This window comes from Lotus japonicus, chromosome 6, assembly GCF_012489685.1.
Source record: "Lotus japonicus ecotype B-129 chromosome 6, LjGifu_v1.2".
Lineage (NCBI taxonomy): Eukaryota > Viridiplantae > Streptophyta > Magnoliopsida > Fabales > Fabaceae > Lotus > Lotus japonicus.
Window position 1 is genome coordinate 49,388,434 of NC_080046.1, and position 26,499 is coordinate 49,414,932.

General features: G+C 34.4%; 4 protein-coding genes across 5 annotated transcripts; all 4 read right to left on the bottom strand.

The window, feature by feature from the left end:
* Window positions 1-750: 750 nt before the first annotated feature.
* Window positions 751-3,903, bottom strand: LOC130726259 (uncharacterized). The gene is made up of 7 exons (XM_057577505.1): window positions 3,674-3,903; window positions 3,398-3,489; window positions 3,142-3,292; window positions 2,585-2,712; window positions 1,888-2,046; window positions 1,612-1,797; window positions 751-1,148 (listed from the first exon to the last, which is right to left on the bottom strand). Exons 1-7 carry the CDS (start codon window positions 3,861-3,863, stop codon window positions 936-938), a joined length of 1,119 nt encoding a protein of 372 aa, XP_057433488.1. The 5' UTR covers window positions 3,864-3,903; the 3' UTR covers window positions 751-935.
* A 963-nt stretch (window positions 3,904-4,866) lies between these two features.
* Window positions 4,867-7,508, bottom strand: LOC130726867 (metal tolerance protein 9-like). Its single transcript, XM_057578186.1, has 5 exons — window positions 7,289-7,508; window positions 7,073-7,185; window positions 6,608-6,853; window positions 6,073-6,384; window positions 4,867-5,789 (listed from the first exon to the last, which is right to left on the bottom strand). The coding sequence occupies exons 1-5, from the start codon at window positions 7,500-7,502 to the stop codon at window positions 5,439-5,441; spliced, it is 1,236 nt and encodes a 411-aa protein (XP_057434169.1). The 5' UTR covers window positions 7,503-7,508; the 3' UTR covers window positions 4,867-5,438.
* Window positions 7,509-14,023: 6,515 nt separating this feature from the next.
* On the bottom strand, window positions 14,024-16,901 carry LOC130724299 (uncharacterized). The gene is made up of 6 exons (XM_057575496.1): window positions 16,703-16,901; window positions 16,575-16,631; window positions 16,346-16,499; window positions 15,550-15,647; window positions 14,917-14,982; window positions 14,024-14,408 (listed from the first exon to the last, which is right to left on the bottom strand). The coding sequence occupies exons 1-6, from the start codon at window positions 16,826-16,828 to the stop codon at window positions 14,370-14,372; spliced, it is 540 nt and encodes a 179-aa protein (XP_057431479.1). The 5' UTR covers window positions 16,829-16,901; the 3' UTR covers window positions 14,024-14,369.
* Window positions 16,902-24,608: 7,707 nt separating this feature from the next.
* Window positions 24,609-26,281, bottom strand: LOC130724563 (homeobox-leucine zipper protein ATHB-6-like). Of its 2 annotated transcripts, none has more exons than XM_057575831.1 (3): window positions 25,792-26,281; window positions 25,139-25,512; window positions 24,609-25,027 (listed from the first exon to the last, which is right to left on the bottom strand). In XM_057575831.1, the coding sequence occupies exons 1-3, from the start codon at window positions 25,850-25,852 to the stop codon at window positions 24,698-24,700; spliced, it is 765 nt and encodes a 254-aa protein (XP_057431814.1). In that variant the 5' UTR covers window positions 25,853-26,281; the 3' UTR covers window positions 24,609-24,697. The 2 variants fall into 2 exon arrangements, with proteins under 2 accessions (XP_057431814.1, XP_057431813.1); XM_057575830.1 differs by having other exon boundaries at window positions 25,139-25,521.
* Window positions 26,282-26,499: the final 218 nt, after the last annotated feature.

Below are 26,499 nucleotides of genomic sequence, written 5' to 3' on the forward strand. Positions count from 1 at the left end.
AGACTAATTCATTAAAATGTAAATAAATTAAATTTAATAGAATGATAAATTTTAAATGTATTTTTTATTCAAATATAAATCTGATACATTTTTCCTTATCATATCATGTCCTTATCATGTGCACCTCAAACACAAGATATGATAAGAGTCTATCCTGCTCTTATCCTATCCTGTTGCTATCATGTTCACATATCATATCCTATCCTGACCACCAAACGGGCCCCACGTAAAATGTAAAAAATGCAGCGACGGATGAAGAAAACGTGAATGCGAGGATGGATTATGTTAAAAGTACTTTTACGTCCATGATGAAAGTGTACACTATCACACACTTATGAAGTCATTTCCTTGTTACAATGAAGAAATTGTGAGAGCTCAAAACTTTCGGAGACTAATTTACCTATTTACTCATAAACAAATATATGTTAAACAATTATAACGAACAAGGTATTGTGAATATTATTTAATAATACCAATTATTAAACTGAAACTATTATTGTTTTTCAAGTTCAAAAAAAAACTTATTTTAGAATTAAGGTAAGACATTTAATCCTCATATGATTATCCTCCTCCTTGATTTTAACATCGATGGAGTGGACTGATTGGGCCACTTGTCCTTTGCATTGCATCACACTCACAGCATGTAATTACGTATGTACCATTGACAAAACAGTAGAACACTTTTTTTACTTGATAAATATGCCTGTTGATTTCGACTTTATATTAGAATAAAACCTAACAATAGAACCATTTAAATCAGAAATCTCCAAATGCTAGTAAAGGATTGGTAGATTTTAACCTGTATAGCTATACAATTAGCACCTCTAATATTCTTTCATCAAATATCCATGTCAGCATCAAAATTGTGTGAAACATGTTTTCTAAAAACTAGATAATGATACAAGGTCATCACCATAGCCTAAGCATGTCACATATCACTGTTTTACAAGCTTTCTATGAAAAATGTGTTCCACTTCAATCCGAAGACTTTCCACATCCGTTGCGTAGTCTTTCTGATACTCATCCGCCATTAAATCATGCAACAACTGTCTCATTCTACTCAGTGCATCACCTAAAGCACAGAAGTCCTTGAAAACCCGAGCTTCAGTGGTCCTTAGCTGCAAGAGATTCTTAATCGCGACAAGAGCCTGCTTAGCACAACCCAAAAGTCATATCAGAAGCTAAAAATGAACCACCAAAGGGGCCAATTTGTGCAGATAAGATTCATAGTAGGTATGCACAAAAATAATCAGTATACATGTCTAAAAAATTGGAGGGAGAAATGAATAACTGTGAATGACAAGTCCAAACCAATCTCACTTCCATAATTCTCTACTGATCATACCCTTTGTTAATAGTATAAATCTAAGTTTAGCATCTCCTACTAATGCAACATGTAAATTCAAACACAGAAATAAAAGTATAATTTATATAAGAACCATGTTAATGCAATATTCTTTTGGAAGAGGTGCAATTTAAAATCCTAGCTTTTTGTAGGTCAGAGTCAGTTGGGCCAATGACAGGCATTTGCACAGATAAGATCATAAGTCAAACAACAGATTTCCTGACAAAGCTTTCAACAATAATATAAGGTGCCATGTCAACAATCACCTTTTCCTGAAGATCAAGCTCGGTTGATTTAGTTAAATCAACCACAGACTTCAAAAGATCCTGGTCACTAAAAAATGATGGTTCCTCTTTATCAACATGTTCTAATTGATACTCTGCTAGATCAGCCAATAGAAGCACAGCCTTCCTCCGTAGTCTGATATCAACACTAGCATTCCTCAAAATATCCTAGAAACTTACCAGTGTCAATAACCAATGCTACAATGCAATCCAAAATAATAATAACATCAACAACAATGTTAGTAATAGATAGGTCACCTGAAGCATTGAACCTCCAGCCTCAGCATAGAACAATGCCTGACTAGCTAAGTTATTCCGAATCAAAGCTGAAACAGTATATAATGCTTTATTCGCTTCTTCTGTGGAATCAGATTTTACCATAATTATCAACCTCGAGAGTACTCCGAGTTCCAACACCTGCCACAGTTGAAATTTGGTAGTATTACTATTACTATATAGTTTAGTCCCCATCAATGCTTAAGAACTTATTTTAGAAAACCACCTATTACAAAGATTTATATTAGGAAGGAGCACATAGGCGTAATCAATTAGAAATGAATGATTAATGGAGTGGATTACATTTGCATGAGAGGCAATCAGGGGGAATTGGATGATTTGCGTAACATATTTCCAGAAAGGAAATCAATGGGAATAGGGGAGAGGGGGAATAATTGACCTGTATGGCTACAGGAAAGCAGATGGAGAGGAGACAGAGACGAGAAAATAAGTAGGGGATGGAGGTAGAGACTGAGAGAGATTAGGGTCTCTCAAATACCACATGTTCTGTTTTTACAGCTTCAATCTTTCTGATTCATCTGCCACACTGGTATTGATAGCATAATGGTACCGATATTCTCCAGGGAGTACTACATTAGATTTACTTCAACTAGGATTCCTTTGATTCAGTTTCTAACAACATCCTAAATTTCCACCAATCATCAATGAAACACCATACCTGCTGCTGTACAATTGGATTATTTTGGCTAGCTTTTCCAAGAACCCATGCTGCAACTGCCCTAATACTAGGATCAGAGTGATTAAGTTCTTGAGTAACCACAGAAAGCCCCCCAAGTTTGTTCAAATCTGAAAGACATTAGAATCTCTATCAGAAATGCACCTTTCGTCTAAAAGTATTTCATGATCTGATTTTATTTTCAATATGTTTCCAAAGTTCAGCAAACAAATATCAAAGAGGAATTCATATTGACAAGATTCTAAATAGCAAGTATTTAAGGCGCATAATATAAAAAGCAGATCTCGATCGAGACGTATAAAATTCAAAGTATCTATGATGAAATACCTATGAATGAATGTTCAAGTGAAGTAAATAATATTTAAAAAAAAAACTCTTGTAGCATTTCAATATTAGCAGCCAATTCAATCAAAATGTCATATATTTATAAAAACTATATTTGGGATATGACAGTAAATTGAAGCACCCAATTGGAAACAAAGACTACCAAAATCACAGAAGCACCCAATAGGAAAAAAAAATTAATCAAATACCCTAACCATTTGCATTATCTATTGACTCAACAAGCTCAAGAAGCTCCTGCAAAGCACGGTGCCTATCTTCCAAAGAAGTAGACACATTATTCAAGTCACTTATAGCAACTTTCATCAACTCAGCATCCGACGGCATCCTCATTTTCTCCATCAATTCCTGTTTAAGCACCACCAACAACAACTCATCACATAAGAAAGTAGTAACAAACATAGCACACCCAATTCACACACAAAAAAACAACTTCCTAAGCTAGTTTCACACCTTGATTTCCATTTGGCGTTTTTGAATGTCATTAGGTGATAGCCGTTGCTGTGCTTGTGCTGATTCCTTCAACTTCTCAGGATCAGAATTACCTAAAGTAAATGGCAACAAAATCAACAGCGTACAAATACTCGACCACAAAAGCTAGCTCAAGAGTCGAGAGTTGTTCTACCATTTATAAGCACTTGTTTGGTCATATCTCTAGCCAATGTGGGACTCTAACACAAATTAACCAAAAGGGGTTCTTAGAAATGCAATTTTGATGACTATCCATACCTATAGCCCACTGCAACATGCTGTCCAGGGAAGAAAACCCGCCGTCGGGGCCGGAATCATCCGGCGAGGCCAGATCGGGTTCCTCGGCGGCTGTGGACCATGACGGCCGGCCGGAGGTGAAGTTGGTGTCGGAGTCGGCGGTGGCGGCCGCCGTGAAGAGCAGCAGAGAGAGGAAGAGTGCTCGGTGCATATTGAAAACGGAGAAGCTACGAGCAGGTTGCAGAGGCACTTCATGAATCACTTGTTTTAAATAGCTTGCAGAGGACACGTCATGAAGATGAATAGCAACCGTTGATCTGTGATCCAACGGTTTAGAAAATTTTGAGATTGGTGGAAATGTTGTTTTACTAAATTTGAGAAAAAAGTGCCATGATGGTTAAAAATGACAAAATATATAAGTGTGATTAGGAGTGAAAATAAGTTGGGCCTGGCATGTTTTAACCCCCAAAAAAAATTACTTGACATAAGATTTTTTAGGTCTAATATGAAGTTTTTGAAAATCTTGTTTAGTTTGTTAGCCCGTTTAAAGGTTTGTTTCAAACAAGAAAATGAAGTAGACCAATAATTTTATGTGTAAATAGGTCAACAAATTTATAGGGTAATGAAATAAAATACACTGACAATAATTTTATAAATAGGCTAGTATGATTATATATGTTAATAGATAACGTGAGAATAAGCTAGGTTGTGTTAGACTTCTTAAGATCCGAAAGCTTAAATACCTCATTGGGGTACTTATATGAGTTATGAGTTCAATTCTAAAAAAAAACTTATAAGCTTAAATTATCATGTAGGGAAACATGTTTAAATCTAAAAATAAGTAATTAAGAGTACGTAAGGAAATTTATATAATTATATTTATTTAATTTGTCAGGCACTCACTTTTTGAGGCGCTAGTTTTCCCTTCTTTTTTTTTTCTTTTAGCAGCGTTGTACCAAAGAAAGACTTTTTGAATAACTTCAACTTAACTTTTTAACTAAATAGACTTTTAAAAAAGTCTTAGCCTTATTTATTTATTAATTTAACATGGATCTAATATATGATAGTCAGTTTGACAAATGTTTATCTCTACGTGTGATGAGTAAGAGTAAATAAAATTTATTCGAGAAAAAAAATTAGATTTTGGAAGTATCAAATTTTTGTTTGATTTAAAAAGTTAGAGACCTAAATTAAGCGGAAAAAAAAATTAAAAGGGTCCAAAATCACTCATACACTATACTAGCTTTCTAGGGACAAAAAGCACTTAAACCTACATTGTATTTTACATTTAAGGTGCACAATAGAAGAGATCCCAGTATTTTCTATCCTAATTACATCCAACTATTAAGGGCCTGTTTGATAACTGTTTCCAAAACAGTTTTCAGTTTTTAAAAACTGAAAACTTGTTTGGTAAGACCTGTTTTCAAAAACAGTTCTCATTTTCAGTTTTTAAAACTAAAAAACCAAAACAGGTAAAAGATGTTTTCAATTTCAGTTTTTAGTTTTCAGATATCAGTTTTCTAAATGTTCGAAAACATGTCATTAAAACTGCTTTCTTCATCTGAAAACTGTTTTTAAGAATTGTTTCTGAAAACTGTTTTAAAAACTGAAAACTAAAACTGCTATCAAACCGGCCCTAAGTATAAACTTATTTTCTAACTTGGGAAACACTTTACAACAACGGAATCAACGTAAAAAAAATACAACAGCAAAATCTATACGCCAACCAAATGATAGGTAAATCAATTAATCTCAAAACATTGCCATAATTTGCTTGGTTTAATTTCTAAGCCACCTTCAGCTGCTTGTGTTCAAGCTTATGAGTGGTGTTCAAATCAACATGAACAAAAGCTCTCTCAATTTCAGGGAGTTTTTCAAGCTTGTCTTGAAGTGTCTCTCCAATGTCATGTGCTTGACCAAGTGACATTTCTTGTGAAACCACAATGTCTACCTCCACAAAGTAATAGGACCCAAATGTGTAGGCTCGCAGTGTGTCAATGTGCTTGATCTCCTTGTCATGGTTCCAACAAAGATATGTTAACTTTGCAAGGTACTCTGGTGGTGCTGTTTTTCCAATCAATGACCACACATTCTCCATCACCGTTTTTGCCCAATTGCTGATGGTATATAAAGCTATCTGCATATATAATGATTGTTTTTTTTAGTTTAAACAACAGGTATCTTCGACTGAGACAATTATATTCAAGTTGGGTAGGTTTAATGTTATAACTGAATTTTGCTTTGTGAACAAAAATGAACAAAATTTAATGCAAAAAATGTTACATGGACATTCACTTTTGCTAGACATTCAACAACATATGCTTCAGCAGCAGTTTTTTGGTTGAGATTGTGGAAAAGTGAATGTCCATCTATAATTACCCAATTTAATGTGCTACATATAAATTGAAAGACATGCATACCACGATGGCTCCAAGAGGATCAAGCCACCAGTAGAATTTGATGGCTAGAACTGCAGTGGCAAGACCAATTGAGTTTGTGATTACATCAAAGAAGTGGTCCTGAGCATAGGCCCTCACTATTTCATTCTTGAACCTGCGACAATAACTCATCAGAACAACCTTTACCAAAGTGGCTGTCACCATAATTCCTATCATCCACTTTTCTTTCACAGGATCTCTATCAGGTTGAGCCTTTGTGATGATCTCCCTTATTGATTCAAATAGTATTTGTAATCCCAGTGTGGCCATGACTGATGCGAAGACAACTATGCCCTGTCAAAATATTTTGCATTAAAATTCAATTCATCATTTAATTCCTATATTATTAAGGAATTAAACGAAAATGGTTTTTGAACATACGCTTCCGCCATACATCCAATTGACATGTTAGCAACTGCCGCTAATAAGTGTGGCAATTTCAAAATTATCACTAACATGTATGTCAATAGAATGTCTGACTGAAAGTGTATGTTCACCTATAATCACTCTAAATTACCACAGGCTGCATCCTATTCTTGCCAATGGGGTACTTGTGATGGTTTGGTTTGCTCATGGCATGAGAAGTGAACCAAAGTATAAATCCTGACAAGAGATCCAATAGTGAGTCCATAGTTGATGCAATCACAGCCAGTGATCTACTCTGAAGGGAAGCATACACTTTTGCTGCAAACAGCACCATGTTCCCTATGTTTGATGCATAAATTGCCACCTTCTCACTCCTCTCCAGTTGCTTCACTTCATCCTGAAAATGAGAAGTTTCCATTTCAAGAATTAGCTAGATAGGAGGCCATTTTAATCTTTTTTGTTTTGTGTAATGCAGGTAAACAGATAGTGTTGTTCGAGCTGGACATCCACATTATGGTGAGGTTAGTTCTTCCATCTGAATCTTTTTTCATACATAAGACTCAAACATATGAAAAAGAACAAAAACTAGAAAAGAGTAAAATTTTGTGTCCAAAACCTCTGATAAATTCCCAGGTAACATGCCCAAATCAGTATATGAGTCCACTTCTTGATACCCTTTGAGAAGCCTTTCCTGCCTCTTATAATACTTCCCAAGTTTCCTCTGCCTCCCTAAGAGATGCAAAATTCATTTTAGAAACATGAAATTAAGAGAAAACTGGTAAGGGCCGGGGAAAAATTGGTGCTCATGAATTGAAGTTTATATATTATATACTTAGTGTTCTTAGGAAGAATCCAAAGCCAAAATGAGACTCCATGTGCCTGTCTGGCAAGCGATGTTCATCCATGTTGATTCTCCATGAAGGTTGCCTAGCCATGGACACATTCTCCGCAGCTATTCCAGGGGAAAGAAGTTCTGCCCGGTAATCAGAGGAATCAATCCGAAGTTCATCAGTTGCCATCTTTGTCATGCTTTGTGCTCTAAGCATTAGTTTGTTTGTGCTTTACTTATATATACAGCTAAAGCACCATAAAGCATGTGGTAACTATGATAGTCAATATGGAATATTACAATTCTGTGACCATGAAAAAAATAATTTAACAAAGAAAGCATGGATAATGCTTGGTTAGCATTATGGTATGAACCATATCATTGTCTGTTTCATTATACCATGCCTCTAAAGAGGTTGACTTTGTGAGCTGATCTAGTCTTAATTAATATGAATGGAATATTGGAATCCACCTTAGGAATAAATATCTGCGCATGGTGTTCACATTTTAAGCCTCGATTTATATTAACTTTTGGGAAGAAGAGTGAGCTTCTTAGCAAGGAAACTTTCTACTACTTTAGTAGTATCGTCCGGGTAAATAGTGTTTAGATACTAGTTGAACATAATATGAATATAATAACTCTTATATTTTATTTTGATCAGTGTTAGTTTAAACTTGTGTCAATGGATATCTAAACATAGTAACTCTTTTGTGACGAAAATACAACTGATTAAGAGTAACATTCTTACAACTTTCAGTACTAATACACTTTTATACAATAAATATACGTTTTTTACTTATAGTTTGTATTTAATTTCTATGTTGGTAACCTGCTATTAACTTATAGAGTTGTCTAAATGGCCCATGATAAAGTTTGGGTTACATAACCCATCATCCAATCACATTGAAGATAAATGAGTTAGAATTTCTATAATTTATTTATTAATTTATTTCTAACTCACTTATCTCCAATGTGATTAGATGATGGGTTATTTAACCCAAACTTTGTCATGGGTAATTTAGACAACCCCTTAACTTATAGTTTGAAAGTTATTAGCATAATATAAAAATTATAGGCTTAATTGGACTTTTCGTCCCTGATGTTAGGTTCTTGTGTAATTTGAATCACCTTTGTTTAAAACGAGCAATTTTGGTCCATCAAAAATCATTTTGTGCAAATTAAGTCCTGTTGTTAGTCTACCGTCTATTGTTAATGGAAATCGATGAGTGGGCGTGCCCATTAATATTCTATTAATATTTTTTCCACTTAAGCATTAAATTTTGTTTTTTCTTATATTATTATTTTTCCATATCACCTTCTTCACCTCCTCTTCTTCGAACACAAATTCAAAACCTTCAACATTTGGGTTTGAAAAAATCATGAACACCTAGGAAAAGTATGGTCAGGAAACAAATCAGCAGATTCAAACTTCTTCAAAACCACATTCAAACTCGAATTCAACAAAAAATGCTCAGATTCAACATCATATATCTTCTTGATTTACATTCTCCCTTCGATTTCTGATGAAGTACTCTTGATTTATTTGGGTTTTGCTTCCTGATTTAGACCGTTTCTTTCGATTTCTGATGACTTACTTTTTAGTTATTTGGGTTTTGCTTTCTGATTTAGATTGTTTCTTTCGATTTCTGATGAAGTACTCTTGAGTTATTTTGGTTTTAATTTGCTTTTTGATTTAGACTCTTTCTTTATTTCGATTTTTGATGAAGTGTTGTGCGTTCTTTTGAATTCGTTCGAGTTATTTTGCTTTGGGATTGATTCATTTAATTAGTTTGTGGGTTTTTCCACGTTCAACCTTCCAGAATGAGAGTTAAGATCTCTCTCCTCACTTATTTATCTGATAAACGAGTTTGGTTGATCTCACTCTCGATAAATAGTGGTATATGTTGTAGCTCATGCCATCTTACAGCCTGCATCAATCTTTCAATCCATATTGTTTGAATGTTTTGCAACTTTTATTTCTGTGAGACACATTCGCTGAATGGACTGTGCAATTAACCCTGTTTCCAGCCTCTGCCATGGGAAGACACATGGAGAATTCGGGTTCTGGTGTTGAGGATGTGGGAGATGTGCCCAATATCTGAGCCAGGCAAGCCATTTGCAAGTGCAGCTGGTGCTAATTGATGCTGAGGTTTGTCCAATGCTCTCTATTGGGTTTTTATCTAGCAGTAGTTCATATGCAACATACATTAAATCAGTTGTTTTTGCACTCCTATTACAAAAGCCGACGATAAGTGGACTGAGCGTAGAATCGACGACGTGAGATACAAGTATAATTAGATGACAATGTTAGGAAATGGAAACATATCGCTGTAGAGAACGAGGAGAAAGCCAGCAATACTGCTAAGTATCAACTTAAATGTTGGCTTTCATTTTGCTAATTTTTTCAGACTTGCTTGATCATTCAAACTTGCAAATTAAATGTTTTGTGATCTATATCAATTTGAACATGTTGTCCTTAACTATCACACTCCCTATGTTTTGCCATCTAATTCCATCTTTTGCTTATTTTAACATTATTTTTGACATAATTCATATGTTGCCATAACTCTTATAAAATTCAAGAAGTTATAAAATCAGATAAAATTACCTATTAAGGGTCTGTGCATCGCACGAGTCTTAATCCTAGTATTGACTAAGGCTGGTATCTTAAATTGCAAAGTGATGCTAACAAATTAACTGTGGTGTTGATATTACGTTTGGATGAACAACTTAATTAAGCGTTTATGTCAATAAGCACTTGTTCATTAACTAATTTGAGAAATACATAACAGGTGCAGCTTATTTAATTTGGATTGCTGCAATCAATTCTCTATGGTATTTTCGCAATAAGGCAATTTTCAGGGGAGAGAAGGCGGAGGTAGAAAGCATAGTGGAATTGATTCAATTCAAATCTTGGCTTTGGTTGAAGGCAAAGCTAAGAGACTTCTCAGTATCAATTTCATATTGGAGCTTGAATCCTGTTGCCTACATCAAGATGTTGTAACAAGTTTTCTTTGAGGAAGTATTGGCTACTGTGTTCTTTTTCTTTTGTGGAGTTATATATTGGCAAAGCATGTTAGTAGGATGGACATCTTATTTTTATTTTTTCTGGACTGTCACAGCTTTAGCATCTCTTTCTTTTCCCATTTATTTCTTATTTATTGTATCATGTTTATCTTATTTTGTGGACTTAGTCTTCTTTGACTGATTTTTTTCATTGTATTCGAGTTAGCACCCCTTGTGCTGTTTTGAATGCAATGTCTTGGCTTATAAATAAAAAAACTAATTTGAGAAACTTATTGAAATAAAGTTAAAATAAGTTATAGGTAAGCATAAGTTTTTATTTATAAGCTATCTTATAAAACAAGTTCAAAACAACTTATAAAGATATAAACACTCTCAAATACTTGCATAAGTAAAATAAGCTCTCCATACATGGACCTAATTATAGAAGAACCACAACCATACAGTGTATTTTTTTTATAAGCCATGGTAACAACCATACAGTGTATAAAAGATATCTTCAATATAATGAAGAGTCGGTGCAATGTGGTAGATTCTAGTTAGGGGCCTTATCGCTCATTGTATTATTTTCATGATTATGATGTTATCATACCTTCAGTTACTTTCTTTATGTGCTCATGACTTTTCTTTTTCTTATTTTCAGGAGGTGGAGTATTCGGCTGGGGGTCTAAATTTCAGTTGATATGCCAGTTCATTTTTTTTTTTTGATAAAGATATGCTAGTTCATTGATGTGCTATATTTCATGACTTTCCTTTTTCATGTTACTAGTTTTGTTTGGGGATGTAATTAACTTGGGTAAATTTTGGCTTCATATAGATAAATATTACATTATAGTTGGATCCACATAGGCATCTTTTATTTTCTTTTCATGTTCTTAAGAACGAGTTGTGCAGTTTTGGATCACAAGTGCTACCTTGAATTTGACTTTATACTCATTGCTGGTGATGCGTGTTTTGCATGCTTTGGAGTTTGGCTATTCTTCTTTGGTTCTATCATTTGTAAATAGCATCTTGCTCCTCCTTTTTGTTTTATTTTGTTACTTGCAATTGTGATTGAAGTACCTTATACCTCCGTTCAATGCATTAATTCAATTGCTTATAAAAAAAACTTAATTACTGTCTAGCAATAATGCATCCTAGTAGTTGCAACTCTATAATCTGGAATATTGCATTCCAAAACAAAAAATCACTACGCTTAATAAGTTTGTATTATAAGTTTGTATGTGATTGTATATAAGTTCATTAAACTAAATTATCTATCAAGATATTGCAAAGTTAAAAGCTTGGAACTGGTTAAGAGCAAAGAGCAAGAATTTCCGCTGCTCCACCTATGATTGGTTTACACATCCAATTTTGTGTCTTGATGGAGTGTGATTAGTTGTGTAATCCACACGAGGTAGATGACTCTGTTTCTGGTCGATTGCAGATTGCAGATTGCATTTTGCTTAATTTCTGCGTGGTCCATATTATACTGTCAGAAAGTGCTTACAGAAAGTTCATTTTTCACTATTTGTAAGGTTCACTAAGTGTAACTTACAGAAAGTGCTTTTCTCTGCTTTTCTCTCTTCCTTGTGTTTTCTTTGGGTTGAGATACGCCTAGTATCTCCTCTCTAATTAATATACATTTTTTTGCCTTCCAAAATTTTTTTAAAAAATTTCATGAAATTGTGTGCATTTTTTTTCAAGAATCTAACCACTCGTACAAAAAACAAAGGAAGTTCTTGTTCCGAGCTCTCGGCCAATTTCACGCTCTTAATAGAAGTACAATGGGTACTACAACCCAATATAAGTGGAAAGAATAAGAGATATAGAGACAAGCTAAAAAATTACATGTATAAAAACAAAGATCCTAATAATGCCGAAACTAACCCACCTAATACCTCCTTGAAAATAAACTTAATTAACAAAACAGATATCATTAAAACCTTACTAGGATAAAATCCCCTTAGAAAAACATAAAAAGGAAAAAGAGTACCAATTTTGAAAAGTTAAGAGGATATTTTCAAGGAAGTTTACAAAGAAATCTAGCAACCCACCCCAAACCTAGCTGCCAAATCGTTCAGAAGTTAATTCACCCACGAATGAATCCCATATGATTATTTGATCAATATTCGTTCAGAAGGTAATTGTTGTAAATCAGATATAACAATAACTCACATCTCAAACCATATTATAGCACCTTTGGGACATCCACAACTCCATTCCAATTCAAATTCAGAATTTACTCATGCCCCTCATTAGCAGTCTCCAAAAGCGTAGCAAGTTCATCCTTTCCACTATCTTCCAGATTTTGAAAGATAAGGGCATGTACACCTGTAAACTTCACTACATTGTCAAAATATGTTTCACATTCAAAGATAAAATTCATTTCTGGGAAATGCACAGATTTATATTTTGAAGAAAATGCCATGTCACCAAATCAAGCACCAGTTGGGACAATCAATTTGTTTATTTCCATGAGAATCTTGTAGAATGCCTGAAAGATTACAATCTACCATAAAATGATGTCATTGCCTTCTTACTCATGGCGGCCTAAAAGAGGAAAAGATCTTTATATTTTACAACCATAATGGTTAAGCCTCCCTCATACTAGGAATAAAAGAGTTGGAAATAAGTATTACAATTTTGCAATTGCATTGTGATCGTAATTATATTGTGTTTGCATTAGTAAAATATAGCTGCATTTTCTATAAATTTAAATATCACCATATAAGTGCAACCGCAATTTAAAACTTTGATCAGAATAAAATCACCATTTGTCGAAATCTTTAAAAGAATGCTTGGTCTAACTTTAGTTTTCTTTGATCATTATACATCTTTAATTATTAGAATATCACCGACCAATTCTATCTAACCAATCCTCTTTTTAAATTGCAGTCATATATGCTTTGATCTTTCTTATTCAGACATGCTCAAATCACCTAAAAACAAACTCCATCGTTTCTACACCATGACCTCCCCAACTTTGAGCACCAATAAGGACACGGATAATTGAGTAGAACTGAATTGCAAAATGTGTCAACAGGGAATTATAACTACCAATTAAAAGCATTTCGCAGTGATAAAAATAAAAATAAGCGAAAAATAACACCAAGGAGCTCTACATCACCCTGGCCAAACATGCTTAGAAGAATCCCCTTCCTGTATACACAGTGCTGTATGAAGCAGACACTGAATTCAGAATTCAAGGCATGGCAGTGTGCTGCAGATTCATGCCTAAAACAATAGCAAATAATCATGTTCTGGTCATGGAAGCTCATGACCGAACCTATGTTTGTTTTTCACTCTCAACACATTGACACAGCTCAATTCCAAGCAAATAACATTATTCGAATGATGAAGAAAGCATAGGTTTGAGGTTTCCTCCATAGCTGTCAAGAGCATGGAGAAGAAAGGGTTGGAATGAAAGAGGAATAGAATCACGCAAGCCAGCCATTCTCCTGATACCCAGTTGAGATTCAGAATTGGAGAAATGAACCAGACGATGCCATAATATATTTAACTGAGAATACATACAAATACGTCTATTGTCTGCATAACAATACTTTCACAATACAGGCATTACTCCTAAAACAGATGGCTTAACTAATTTATAATTTACTACCAATGTGAACTGACAAAAGGGTTCTAATTTATAAACATCATGTGCTTTAATCTCGGGCCCCTAGACATCTGGCTAGTTAATCACATCTAGATAGATCAAACAACTATATATGTAGAGGGTGAAAAGTGATCAACTTTAGCATATAAAAGCTTCATAAATAAGGAAGATTCTTGTAAAACATTTTGCTTTATATCAAAGCTGCAACAAAAGAGATGTAGTGAATTGTCATGTGCATTAGAATCCTAATTCAGAGCACTCTGATTCTATTACAAACCCTGTCCAACCTTGTTGACTGCAAGAGTTGGTAACATTTGTCATAAATTAGAAACAAGCCATGCCCCCAAGTGGTCCATAGTGATCATTAAAACATGTTTGTTGACCAACAGCACCAAATCCTTACCCTTCTTGACTTGAATTTCCTCCTAGACAAGTCAGGCGTGAAAAAGAACTTGAACATCAATTCAAATTTATACCCCCACCTGAATACTCCACCTCCTGAATATAACAAAAAGAAAAGTCATGAGCCCATATAGAAAGTAACAGAAGGCATTTTAACATCATAATCATGAAAATGACAAAATGAACCATTAGGTCTTTAAATTGAAAGAAAAAAAGAAAAAAAAGTAGAGAGATGCCAACCAGTTTCAGTTCTTTCATTATCAAAAACAGCCATCGTTTTTTAAATTGAAAGAATGAGATTTTCGCTTGAAATTCATTCTGTCTAAAAGTAAACCCATCCATTTGCTAATTATTCATGAAACTAAATTCGAACTGATAAAGCATGTAGCTGCAACTGTGTCAAATAAAACTATCGGGTGTTACTTGAACTCATCCATTTGCTAATTGAATAACCAAGAGGTCATAGAAAATACTCCAGGTCTTTTACATAATAACTTGAAGCCAGTGAGATAATGCTTCTAACTGCTTAACTATTCTCTCTAGAGGGCTCAATTATTATAAACCTAGACAAAAATATGACACTTATTAAGAACATAAGTCCAACCTGAGCAGGAGCTAAGGATGAGACCCAATCTGAGGTGTGTGTAGGAAGAAGCCCCATTGCGTTCAGCTGCAAGACAATACAATGAGTTGTGGAAAAAGAAAAACTTCATGGCACTAAGATTGTCAAACTAGAGGACCTATGGAAACTCAAATAGTTCTTCAAAAATATTATTTAATAAAAACATATTTTAGTACCCGAAAATATTCTTTAATGATCAATAGCATATCAAAAACCAATATTGAACATAAAATTAGCTTCATAAACCCGTTATCTATTTCAAAACATAAGAAATACAACCCAAGTATCAAACAAAATAAACCAAAATTGCATTTTTTGAGGTCAAAACCATGTATAGATCCAGTCTTGTCAAGTTCCTCGCATAATATGAAGTCACTAAATTTGTCAAAGTCAACTAGAATTCATACAAGCGAATGAACTCATTAAGACTTTGAAAAAATATTTTGCAGCCAATTTAACTTGTTTATAAGCCATATGTGATATGTCTGTGAACTTTAAGTTAGCTTAAGAGCTTGACAACAATGCCGGCCAACATACATTTATGCACATTTAGTTTGAAATTATAAATTACAAGAAACAGAGAAATCTGAGGCACAGCAAGACAACATATATTACCTTCCAAACACCTAATGCCAAGCCACCCAAATTAATCGCAATGAACAACAACTTAGGCCCAAGAAGCTCCACTTTACTGTCTCTGTAAGGCTCAAAAACTGCAAATAAAAAAAAAAGCAATAGGATCTATCAACACTCCCAGAACAGACTGAAGTTCTCCACCACAAGTTTCATGAGGTTTAAGCCATAAAAACAAATCTCACAAGGCTAAAAATCGAAAACGTAAAATGTAATGAAAAGCAAATTCACTAATGCAATGCTCAAGTAGAAATGTAGAATATCTCATAAAAAAGCATCATCCATTGTAAAAGAGAATGAATTGCAACATAAGCTCTAGTCTAGAACATTTCTCTCATGCCCTTAAACACTGAAGCACCAATAGCTAAGTCTGCGAAAGATGAGAACATGTGGGAATGAAGAAGACTATAAGTCAATCAAGCACTAATAGCATTTATTTATTGGGGTGGAAGGGGGTACAATACAACAACCAACCAAAGTCTTTTCCACTGGGTTAGCTTATAAATTGGAGTGAATCATCTAACATCAGCTACTCCAATACAACAACATAAGCCTTATCCTACCAAGTAAGGTCGGCTATATGGATATCACTACGTTCGATTAAAAACCAAACTTCAGCTACTCAATTAAACAAACATATATTCTAATAACATCCATAACATTAGCAACTAGCTTTTTACACATCAAGTTCTATAATAGATTATATGGGGTACCAATTTCTACACACAGGATCAAATGAGACTATAATGATTCAAATAACATGGCGAGAAAATCATACTCTTTCCGACGCTCTGTAAGGCGCTAATGGGCTGCCAAAGAGCTGAGAAGGTGATACCAATGCTAAACAAGTGAACAGTACTACCAGCCATCCACATCATGAACCCCATCATTAGCAAATTCTTCACAGGAGCTTGTGCAACTTCCCAAGCTTTCTGCTCACAATATTATACAATCAAAACCAATACCAATAACAAAATAATCAAATCCATAAAAATTAAAATAAGAACCTGGGATTTCCAATTGGATTCAGCATCCTTCTTCTGGCGACTGAGTGATGAATCGTCCTGCGAGATTTGAATTTTAGGTTAAATTTGAAATGGGAAAAGGGGAAATTGAAGCGAGGAGAGGAAGAAACCTGTTCGAGAGAAGCGCGAGAGAAACCAGGGGGATCGGGAATATCGCGAGAAGTTGAATTGTCAGAGAAACTGACGCCCCATCTTCTTCCTGATGCTGATCCCATCGGTCCCTTTCCCTTCTCCATTGTCTTCTGATCTCTGATTTCTGATTTCTGATTCGATTGTGTTTTCTTCCTCTGCTACCTATAAACACAAAAAGAATAAAACACCCTATGAATATGTCATTAAAATTAGAATTTAATTTTGATATTGATAGGATATTCTTTTTTTTTTTTTAAGGAGAAGATAAGATATTATTATGTTTTTCTTTGGGTTAAGCATCATATTAGTCTCTGTCTTTGTGTCGCCGTCTGACCTAGGTCCCTCCCCGGAAAAATTATTGGAAAAGGTCCTCTTCTTTGTAAAACATTTGGAGCAAGTCCTCGCCGGAGCTCCAGACTCCGGCGAGTGATGAACTGGATCGCTGATTGGGTTAATGGTGCTTATGTGAAATAAATAATTTTTTTAAATAAAAAACACATCAGAAAATAAAAAAATTAAAGCCCAAAACTTTTCCTAACTCACAAATTAACCCTCAAATCAAAGAAACCCTTACCCAGCAACACTAAACCTAAAATCCCAAATTCAGATCAGACCCAGCAACACTCAAACAAGCCTCCACCAGTCACCACACCATTCTTTCCATTCTTCAGTCTCCACAAAATCTCTAACCCAACAACTCCACACCACTCACTCCAGTCTTCACCGATTCCCCACTCTCCCACCACCTCCACAGCCTCAAGTCCCTTTGCTCCTTCCCCACTAAAGAGCGACGAGATCGAGATTGAAAGAAGAGGAAGAAATCGAGAAAGAGGCAAGAGCGGCAGGAGGAGGAGCGTTGAACCAGATCTGTGTCGCCTTCGTTCGCGCTGTTCATCATCACCGTCATATTCGTCACCGTCGGCGATGACGGTCTGAGACGCCAGGACGCGAGCGAGGCACTGCGCGGCGGCTGGCGGTCGTGTGGGGCAAAACGACGTCGTTGTAATGGGTTCACAGGAGGGAAGATTGAAGGTCGAAGGTTTTCTTCTTCATCTCCTCCCTGTTGAAATTGTGGTTTGGGGTTGTGTTGTGGGTGGTTAACAAGGAGGATAATAATTCTGATTTGTGGGTTTGTGCCCCTTTTATTAATTCTATTTTTACTAAAACGAAATTGGGGCTTCCCCTTTACTTCTTCGATGTTCCCTTGAAGGTACTACCTTTACTAGTGAATCCAAGTCCCAAATTTTTTTTTGATTCAATTTCGTTTGAGTTTGTCTAAATTTGATTTGCTTGAAAGATGCTTTATTGGGTAAAATTTGATGTGGGTATGTAAGAATTGGTGATTTTGATGAGGCTTTGACATTGTCTCTGAAGTTTCTTTTACCGTGACTTGGCTTGTGGTTGTTTTTATGATTTTCATTTGATGACATGATGAATGTGAGTGCTCTTGCCCAAGTTATAATTATTACCCAGATCTGGTACGATGAATGATGAGGGTGAAGAGGTAGGAAATGGTTTTTGGGTTTTGGGGGTTTGATTTTTCTGGGGTTTTTTTATTTTTGGGTTTGGTGAGGATAAGCATGAAGAACATGGTGAAGATGAAGATGAATGACTGGGGATGAGCAAGAACATGTTTCTGGATAGTGTGTTGCTTTGGGGATGATTTTCTGAATTTAGGGATTAGGAGAATTGGGAAAGTTGGGGTAAGGGTCATTCCGGAATTAGAAAAAAATTTGGGGTTTTTTAATTAAATTATTTTTCTATGTGTAAAAGTTTTTTTTTTTTTTAAATTCATGTCAGCTCACTTGTCTCAGTCAGCGATCCAGTTCATCACTCGCCGGAGCCTGGAGCTCCGGCGAGGACTTGCTCCAAACGTTTTACAAAGAAGAAGACCTTTTCCAATAATTTTTCCGGGGAGGGACCTAGGTCAGACGGCGACACAAAGACAGGGACTAATATAATGCTTAACCCTTTTTCTTTTCATCGAAAAGATAAATTGCACTCGAATTGATCACTGGACTTCCCCGCCTAACTTATATGTCTCTAACTCTTATCACTTGTGTTATTATTTGGGGACAACTTTGTAAACATTTTAATTCTGAGTTTCTAGAATGAGAGATAATGAAATGGATAAAAGTTTATTTGGTATAAAAAAAAGGTTTTTTTTAAGTAAGGGTCGAAATTATCATAAAATTTATCCATAAAGAATTTAAAATAAAATGTATGTATATGTATGTAAAATAAAAAACTAAAACATTTTAAATTTAATAATTTATTTTTAAGTATTTGTATTTAAAGTTTCTCTTATTATTTATTATTATTACTGATTAATAATAACAATAAAATATTAAACTAAAAACAAAAAATAAGCCCTAACTCTTTTTTTGTTCAACAATAAAGCCCCCTACTCTAAGCAGCCCATTTTCTTGGTGGGTTAAATGGTGCGGCTCAAAACAGGTTGACATGTTTGGGTGATGAATCAAGTATTTTATTAAACATTGACAAAAAAAAAGTATTTTATTAAACTAACTTTTGTGGGTGTCAATTGCAATAATTAACAAACCTTGGAAATAAAAAAATTAATATATACAGTCCAATTACAAAAATACTATACAAGAAAGAAAATTTTCAAGCTATGTTAGGCTAACTAAAATATGTTCGTGGCTTTAATTTTCACATCCCAACCCTTTGCTGTTTCGTGGAGATGGATGGCTGGCTCCTAAGTCTTTGAAAATACATGGCAGTGGGAACTGGTGTATTGTTTATTTCCTTGGAGGTCATCTATAGACTTTTAAAATATTGTACTCTTTTTCCTCCTTAGGTTTTTATCCCAATTGGGTTTTTCCTATTGAAGTTTTAATGAGGCAAAGTTTCATTAGTTTATCCACCAAGGTTATGGGGGAGTGTTTTTAGGAATAGAATGTTGTCTAGCTACTTTCTATTTTATTGTTATCTTAACTCCTCGAAGCTCTTTCTTGTTTTTACTCTCTCTTGTATTGGGTTGAAATACCCATCGTACTTCTTTTCAATATAAAGTTCATGGCTTATAAAAAAAAAAAAAAAAAAGGAAGTTAGTTGGTCAACTAGTCAAGTCAATTTTACTCTTCTAGTTAACCCTTACATTATGTGATTCTGTTAAGTTTGAATGGAGTTACTAAGTACCAGTGTTACTACATGTATTCACTCTTCTAATTTCTTCCTCCACTATATCTTCTTATATTTTTCTGTTAGAATATGTTGAACTTGTCTGACCTAACTTATTTGGATACTTCCAACCAAAATATCACCTAAGAAAACTAACACACATCTTTTAAAAAAACAGGCTGAGTTTTTTTATTGATAGTCACATTCAACTGCAGCACTTAATTTTTTTTAGTTTCATATACATTTTATGCTTGAGAAAGGGAAATCTCATACTTTTCGAAGCAAAATAAATGGTTTCGTCTACCGTGGGTCAGTTTGACCCACGGTGCTTCAGTTTAAATGACACCCTTGATTTAATAGTTTTTAAATTTTAATGGTTGAGATTAATTTGAATTAAGAAAAATCATTTATTTAATATATATTAATTTACTGAAAGACCCATACCACTTATCCTCTACCAACTTACCCCTTGACACCATTATTTCCGGTGACTTTCATTGTGCACTCTGGCAACCCACCATTATTTCCGTTCTTCCACTCACCTCCGGACCAAAACAAGCCATTATACATTTCAATCAAATAAACTAAATGAGGAAGCAAATCACTATCTATTTTCAGCCAAAGAAACTCATTGTACAGGGGACCAAAACGCAGGTTCAGATGCAAAGTCATTCATGAGGTGGACAACAAAGAGACAAAAAATCAAGCAATTTTATCAGGCAAAAAAAATAACACTCAATCACCAAACCCACACACACATTAGAGAGCAATCTAACTAGGAAAGGAAGAGAAATCTCCAACATACATAACCATGAATTAGAAGCTCAGAATAAGGGGAAAAAAGGAAAAATGCACCAACCAAACAACAATAGCCGGCCCTAACACACTCAGAAATTCTCTCCTCTCCTCCTCCAACAAAAACCAAACCAACAGCTGTGATTCAATAATACCCATATCAGACCTGCGAGCTCCTTGTTCAGATCCGCCACCATCTCCGACCAGACACCACCAAAACTTCTAGATTCGCCACCAGCGAAACACGGGCGTGAGAGAGAGAGAGCCAGTGGAGGTGACATGAACAAAGGGCCAGATCGGTGGAGGAGAAAGACATGCAAAGGTCACCTGTGGTGGCCAGAGGAGGTGACTCTAAGACTAAGATTGGAAAAGCGGCAGCCATTGTGGATTGCTCTCTGATTTGTGAAAAGTGATGGCTTTTGATGTCTGGAAACTGGAAGTAGAAGATCTGGAAAGCTCAATTCCAACGGTGAAGAAAAGCTTGAACTCGTTGAAGGAGAAGATCTGGAAAGCTCAAATCTACAAGTTCTAGTGGTTAAGGATGAGATCCAGGTCATTGTGCGGCGGCAGTGGTGGCCGGTCAGACTTGGTGGTGGTTGTGTGGCAAGGCTTTAGTGAGAGAAAAGGAGAAGGATGGAATGTGAAAAGAAAAAAATGGACAATTTTGTAATTATGCTGTGAAACAGTAACTGGTCCACAGTGAGTCAGTTTGAAACTAACACACGGTAGATGCAGCCTAAATAAATATCCTTTTCTAAAGCGAACATACTCCAAAATCAACACATGTTGCATTCATCAGAGCAAATGACCTCACTAGGTATTGATAAAGCCTCTATATGTCTAGAAAGTGGTTTATATGAGTGTTAAATTAACTGTCCTTAAGTTTATATGTTTTCTCCTTCAGATTATATAAGAATTGGCAGTCTAATTAGTGTGTGCTATGAATCCAAATGAATTCATTGTGAATCCAAATTCAACTCAACTCCATGTAGTAAAATTTTATTTTGCTGATTCACCTTAAATTTAATATATATGATAAATTATAGTTTATCTATTAATATCTTCGTAGGATAGCTCAAGTGGTAGGAGCTGTGACATATGAGTTGGGTAGGGCGGGGTCTAGGGATCGTTTCCTTGGTGGGTGCAATTAATCTTTTCAATGTACCAAAAAAAAATATCTTAAAATACACAAAATCATGTTTGTGTTTCCACCAACATCAAACAAAACATACATTAAATTATCCGTGTGAATTATTTAACTTTATTTTTTTTTACATCGGAAAGATAAATTACACCCTTCAATGATTTATCCATGGACCTCCCTCACCCAACTTATATGTCTCCTAGCTCTTACCACTTGAACTATTATTCGGGGACAACTTTATCTTAAATGAACCAATAAGATTATTTATGCAAATATAATTTAAAATAAGTCTTAAATATGTTTTTAATCCCTAACTTTTAAAGAAGAATCCAATTGAATAAAAAAAACATATGCAATAAATCCCTAAAAAATTATAAATCAAATTAGGCTCAATTACCTGTCACTAATTTTGACCAATTTACTGACTAGCTTAGATAGTTTTTTTTTATAGTGACGAGCTTAGATAGTTGATGGGTGATAAGTAAACTTTTATATCAATTTTAGTGTCACTAAAATATCATATTTACATCAAGTTCTCCTTTCCCCTTCTTTCTCTTCATCTTCCTCCTTTTCCTCTCCCTCCATAACTATCGAAGAATGATGTGAAACAATCTGCATGGATAACTTAGATAACCTTAGATAGAAATTGAGATAAATACAAAATGAAATAAAAAATAATAGTATAGATAATTATTACTTTAAATTTCACTTTTACTTCATTTTATTTTCACTCAATTTCTCTTCTTATTTTTTTCTTTTCCATCACAAATTATATATCTCTCATTTCTCTTTAATTTATTCAAGTGTGTAATTAACATCTTCCATGTAGCATATATGGAATTTTGAAAGAAAAAGCATTTTAATTGGTGGGGTGTGGACCCATGGAAAGAGTCAAAGATAGCAGAAAAGAAGGGACCTACTTCTGACAGAAGCTAGACTTGGGAGGACAGGTAAGGTGTCTTTAGCCAGCTTTATAGACTGACTCCCCACTAACATCACAAAAGTGGGAAAATGACCTCTGCTCAAATCACCTCCATCAGTTTATATGATCTTCTGTGTGGGTTCCTTTCTATTCGAATTACATTTTTCTTGCTTTCTTGTGATGTATTTTCATTTTCTATTTCAATTATTCATCAAGTAAATAACTGCTGAACAAAAATTACCAGTTTAAGATTATTTTGATAGCAGTTTTTTTTTTTTTTATAGCAGGTTAAGATTAAGTAACAAATTAATGATAAATGTGAACATTTAAAAATCTAAAAGTTGATTCTGATAATAGAGAATTAATTCTTTTACAATAAAGGGAATTAGTTCTAATGTTACTTTTATATGAAAAGGGAGAATAGAAATTTTTGCTTCTTTTTAAGAAAAAATGATGTCAACAAAACAAAAGGTGTGATATGAAGAAAAACAGGATGTTGCATGGTGGGATCTGCAACCTGCAAATTGCAAAAAAAGCATGTGGGGAAAATGAAAACTGGAGCAAATAGTACTGCAAATTAGTTTGCTAAAGCTGCGGGTGATTTCACCTACCACATGCGTATATGCCAGGAGAAGATCAAAGTTCTGACAGTGAGAAAAAAGAATGTGAAAGCACTGCCACAAACAAAAGCTAGTGCTAGCTAGTAGTGAGTAGTCATCATATGGGGATCACCATTCACCAGCTATAACCCCAGCTTTCTTCATCTGAATTGCCTCCAAAATTTGTAGTGAAACTAGAAGCTTGCTCTTGCCAAATTTATCTGGGTGCAATTGTATTTCAGATTGTGTGTATTGCCCTATGCAATTTGTTTGATAGTTTATGAAAAAAAAGGAAGAAAGGAAAATAAAGATTTTTTTAATAGAGAAATCATTTTTAATTTTTAATTAACAGTTATAAAAGAGTTTACTTGTCTCTACTTATTTCGTGAAATAATCAATTTTTTTTCAAAAATATAATCACTTATATGTGTTTTGATTTTTGAACTGTGATGCTTTTAATGAAAAAAATGAAATTTCATTATTTCTTTAAGTTATTTCTAGTAAATTTTAAGATAATCAATTATTAGTGGATTTTTAAAGTGGAAAATAAACATAAATCAATTTATGCTGTTAAAAAATCTCTTAAAATTAAGTAAATTTTTATTCTACTTCAAAATCACATTTTTAAGTGGATACATATAGGGTAGGGTTTAAATTGATTCTTTTTTTTTTTTTTTGCTAGTTGGCTATTTTCTAATATATGTTTACTCTACAGAAAACAATGTGTAGAACATTCACATAATGAGTTTAACTTTCTCAATTTTTCCCTATATTCATTTTTTAATTTTTTGAAAGCCCTAAATTCAAAAGTTAAAATTGATATCTTATTTAGGATAATAAAACATGTATCATTTGAGCCGAAAACTTATTAGTTGGTTTTGAATAGTATAAAATAACGTCATGAATTCTTATTATAAAATAAATATAGAAATAAGATAAAATATAATATGATATTTCTATAATTTATTAATAAAAATATTCTGATTTTTGACCTTTATGGTCAGTGTTCCCCACTCAGCTCTAGATTGAAATCTTCTCTTCCCTGTGCTTTCCTTTTCACTCCTGTTTTAACTTATATCCCTTTCAAATTAAATGAAGATATTAGACATATGTGGTTAATATTCATTTCTTTCAATTTTCTTGGTAGACATTATCAAAAGAGGAAAATGCATCATAAACTAAAGATGCATGTTGAAGTAGGAATTTTTGGATCTTGTATGATGTGTGTCTATTCTATACCAAACTAGTAACAATAAATTTCAATTTAATTGGAAATAATATGTAACCAAGAAATTTCCCATCAGATTTCAATTATGAAAACTTAGATAGTAGGCTAGTAGCATTGCTCCAAAATGATCCATCCAATCTACTACAGAGTAGGGCATTGATCAACTGAAAAGAAACTATAGAATTCATTGATGCTATAGAAACTCTGCTCCTCCATTCTCATTAAGTGATTCTGAAATGTTCTATCAGGAGACCCCTTTGAATCAGATTGATGAAGCCAATTTTTCACTGGACTTGAACTTGGAAAAGATCCATTGAAACACAAAGGAGATTCAACATTGCTTTCCTCCTTAAGCATACCACATGAATTGCTCTCTGAAGCTCCTCTGTCTCTAACCTCTGAATTGGGAGATTCATCTTTCTCTGACTCATTGCTTTCAACTCTAATCAACTTTGCCTTCAACTCTCTCACCTAAAATTCACACACCAAACAACACAACAAAGAATTCAAAAACTGTACATTAAAGTAAAGAATTAAGAAGCTCAAGTGGCTTATGCAATCAAAGTGATTGATTTGCCATACCTTCATAGTAAGAGCCTCATTCTCTTGCTTAAGATTACTATACTCAACCTTGAGATGATCAAAGTTGGACTTCAGAATGCCATAATCTCTCTCCAATTGCTTGGTTTTCCAACGAGCTCGACGATTCTGGAACCATATAGCAACCTGTTTTGGTTGCAATCCAAGTTCTTCTGCTAGCTTCACCTTGTACTCTGGCTCAAGCTTGTTGTCCAATTCAAAGCTCCTCTCTAAGGCTTTAACCTGATCAAATCTGAGTCTCCTTTTCTTCTCCAAGACCAAGCTAACATCTTCATAACTGTCTTCTTGGTCCAATCTATCTAGCATTGCCTGAAATTCTTCACTGTAACCTTGAGTTTCATTCCTCTGTTTCACCCCTGCATATGCTAAGGATGAAAGGAAGTTGGAATTAGCCACATAAGGCATAACTGGAATGTTCAAAATCTGAAAAGCTTGTAACCAAAAATTAATCTAAACCACTAAACACACACACAAAAAAGAAAGAAAAAAAAATTGTTTTATGGGTATTGCTCCATTAGGCTTGATTCTTGAAGTGATTGAATGAGAATCATGTGTAAGGGAATATGAAGAATGAATGGTGCAGAGGAAGGGACCTATTAGATAATAAGATTCTCATATTTTAATTACTTCTAGACCTTTTGATGGGAACTTGGAAACCAAAGTAGCCATGGTATCTGAGTTATTTAGCCTCTTCATTACTGAGAACAAAAGAGACAGAAAAGCAGATCCTCCACTTTGTGCTTTATAATAGGCAGAGAGATACAGAGCACCAAGGTAGGAAACAAAACCAGCTTGGGGAAACAGAGTGAGTTGAGATGATAAAAAAAACTGCTTGCTTAATAATCCTGTTCTGTTGATGCTTTCAAGACCTAGAAACAGTTGGTTTTATATTCTCATTTTTTACCACAGGGTGAATTCCCATGTAACCAAACAAATCACAAGAGAAGGTGAATCCAGCAAGAAAAACAAGAGAGGACAGGTGTGAAAAGCAATCAACACTTTTATCTAACTAATCATTATCTAATCAAAAGAGACACAGATTCAGAGAGACACTGGGTCACTGCTCCTGCCTCCTAGCCAGCTTCATGGTGAGCTGTTCATTACTTCATTCAGATGCATGAGTCCAACTAGAATGAGGAATGGTAAATTTATAGTGAATTATAGGTCTTGCACTAACCTTTTGAATGAAAGTAGCCTACCCTTTTAGGATATTATAGTTATATATCAAAGTTATATGAACTGTCTTTTGATCATTGGTCGAGTGCATTTCTTTATTATAATTTCACAATGTTGGTGAATAATATTATAGATATGTGGATTTTATGGTTTTTTTACATCGGAAA

Bases quoted from the DNA above. Each gene is read 5' to 3' on its own strand.
- LOC130726259 (XM_057577505.1), bottom strand. From the start codon at position 3,863: ATGCACCGAGCACTCTTCCTCTCTCTGCTGCTCTTCACGGCGGCCGCC. The intron at 1,798-1,887 runs GTGACCTATCTA...GTAAGTTTCTAG, and splicing joins CTGGAGGTTCAATGCTTCAG to GATATTTTGAGGAATGCTAG. The intron at 1,149-1,611 runs GTGATTGTTGAC...TGTGCTAAGCAG, and splicing joins AGCTTGATCTTCAGGAAAAG to GCTCTTGTCGCGATTAAGAA.
- LOC130726867 (XM_057578186.1), bottom strand. From the start codon at position 7,502: ATGCTTAGAGCACAAAGCATGACAAAGATGGCAACTGATGAACTTCGG. The intron at 6,854-7,072 runs GTTTTGGACACA...TCTCATTTTCAG, and splicing joins TACCTGGGAATTTATCAGAG to GATGAAGTGAAGCAACTGGA. The intron at 6,385-6,607 runs GTAATTTAGAGT...ATATTTTGACAG, and splicing joins AGAATAGGATGCAGCCTGTG to GGCATAGTTGTCTTCGCATC.
- LOC130724299 (XM_057575496.1), bottom strand. From the start codon at position 16,828: ATGGAGAAGGGAAAGGGACCGATGGGATCAGCATCAGGAAGAAGATGG. The intron at 16,632-16,702 runs GTTTCTTCCTCT...CAAATCTCGCAG, and splicing joins CTCGCGCTTCTCTCGAACAG to GACGATTCATCACTCAGTCG. The intron at 14,409-14,916 runs GTTGGACTTATG...TGTTATATTCAG, and splicing joins CATCCTTAGCTCCTGCTCAG to GAGGTGGAGTATTCAGGTGG.
- LOC130724563 (XM_057575830.1), bottom strand. From the start codon at position 25,852: ATGAAGAGGCTAAATAACTCAGATACCATGGCTACTTTGGTTTCCAAG. The intron at 25,522-25,791 runs GTCTAGAAGTAA...TTTCATCCTTAG, and splicing joins TTCCAAGTTCCCATCAAAAG to CATATGCAGGGGTGAAACAG. The intron at 25,028-25,138 runs GTATGGCAAATC...TGTGAATTTTAG, and splicing joins ATGAGGCTCTTACTATGAAG to GTGAGAGAGTTGAAGGCAAA.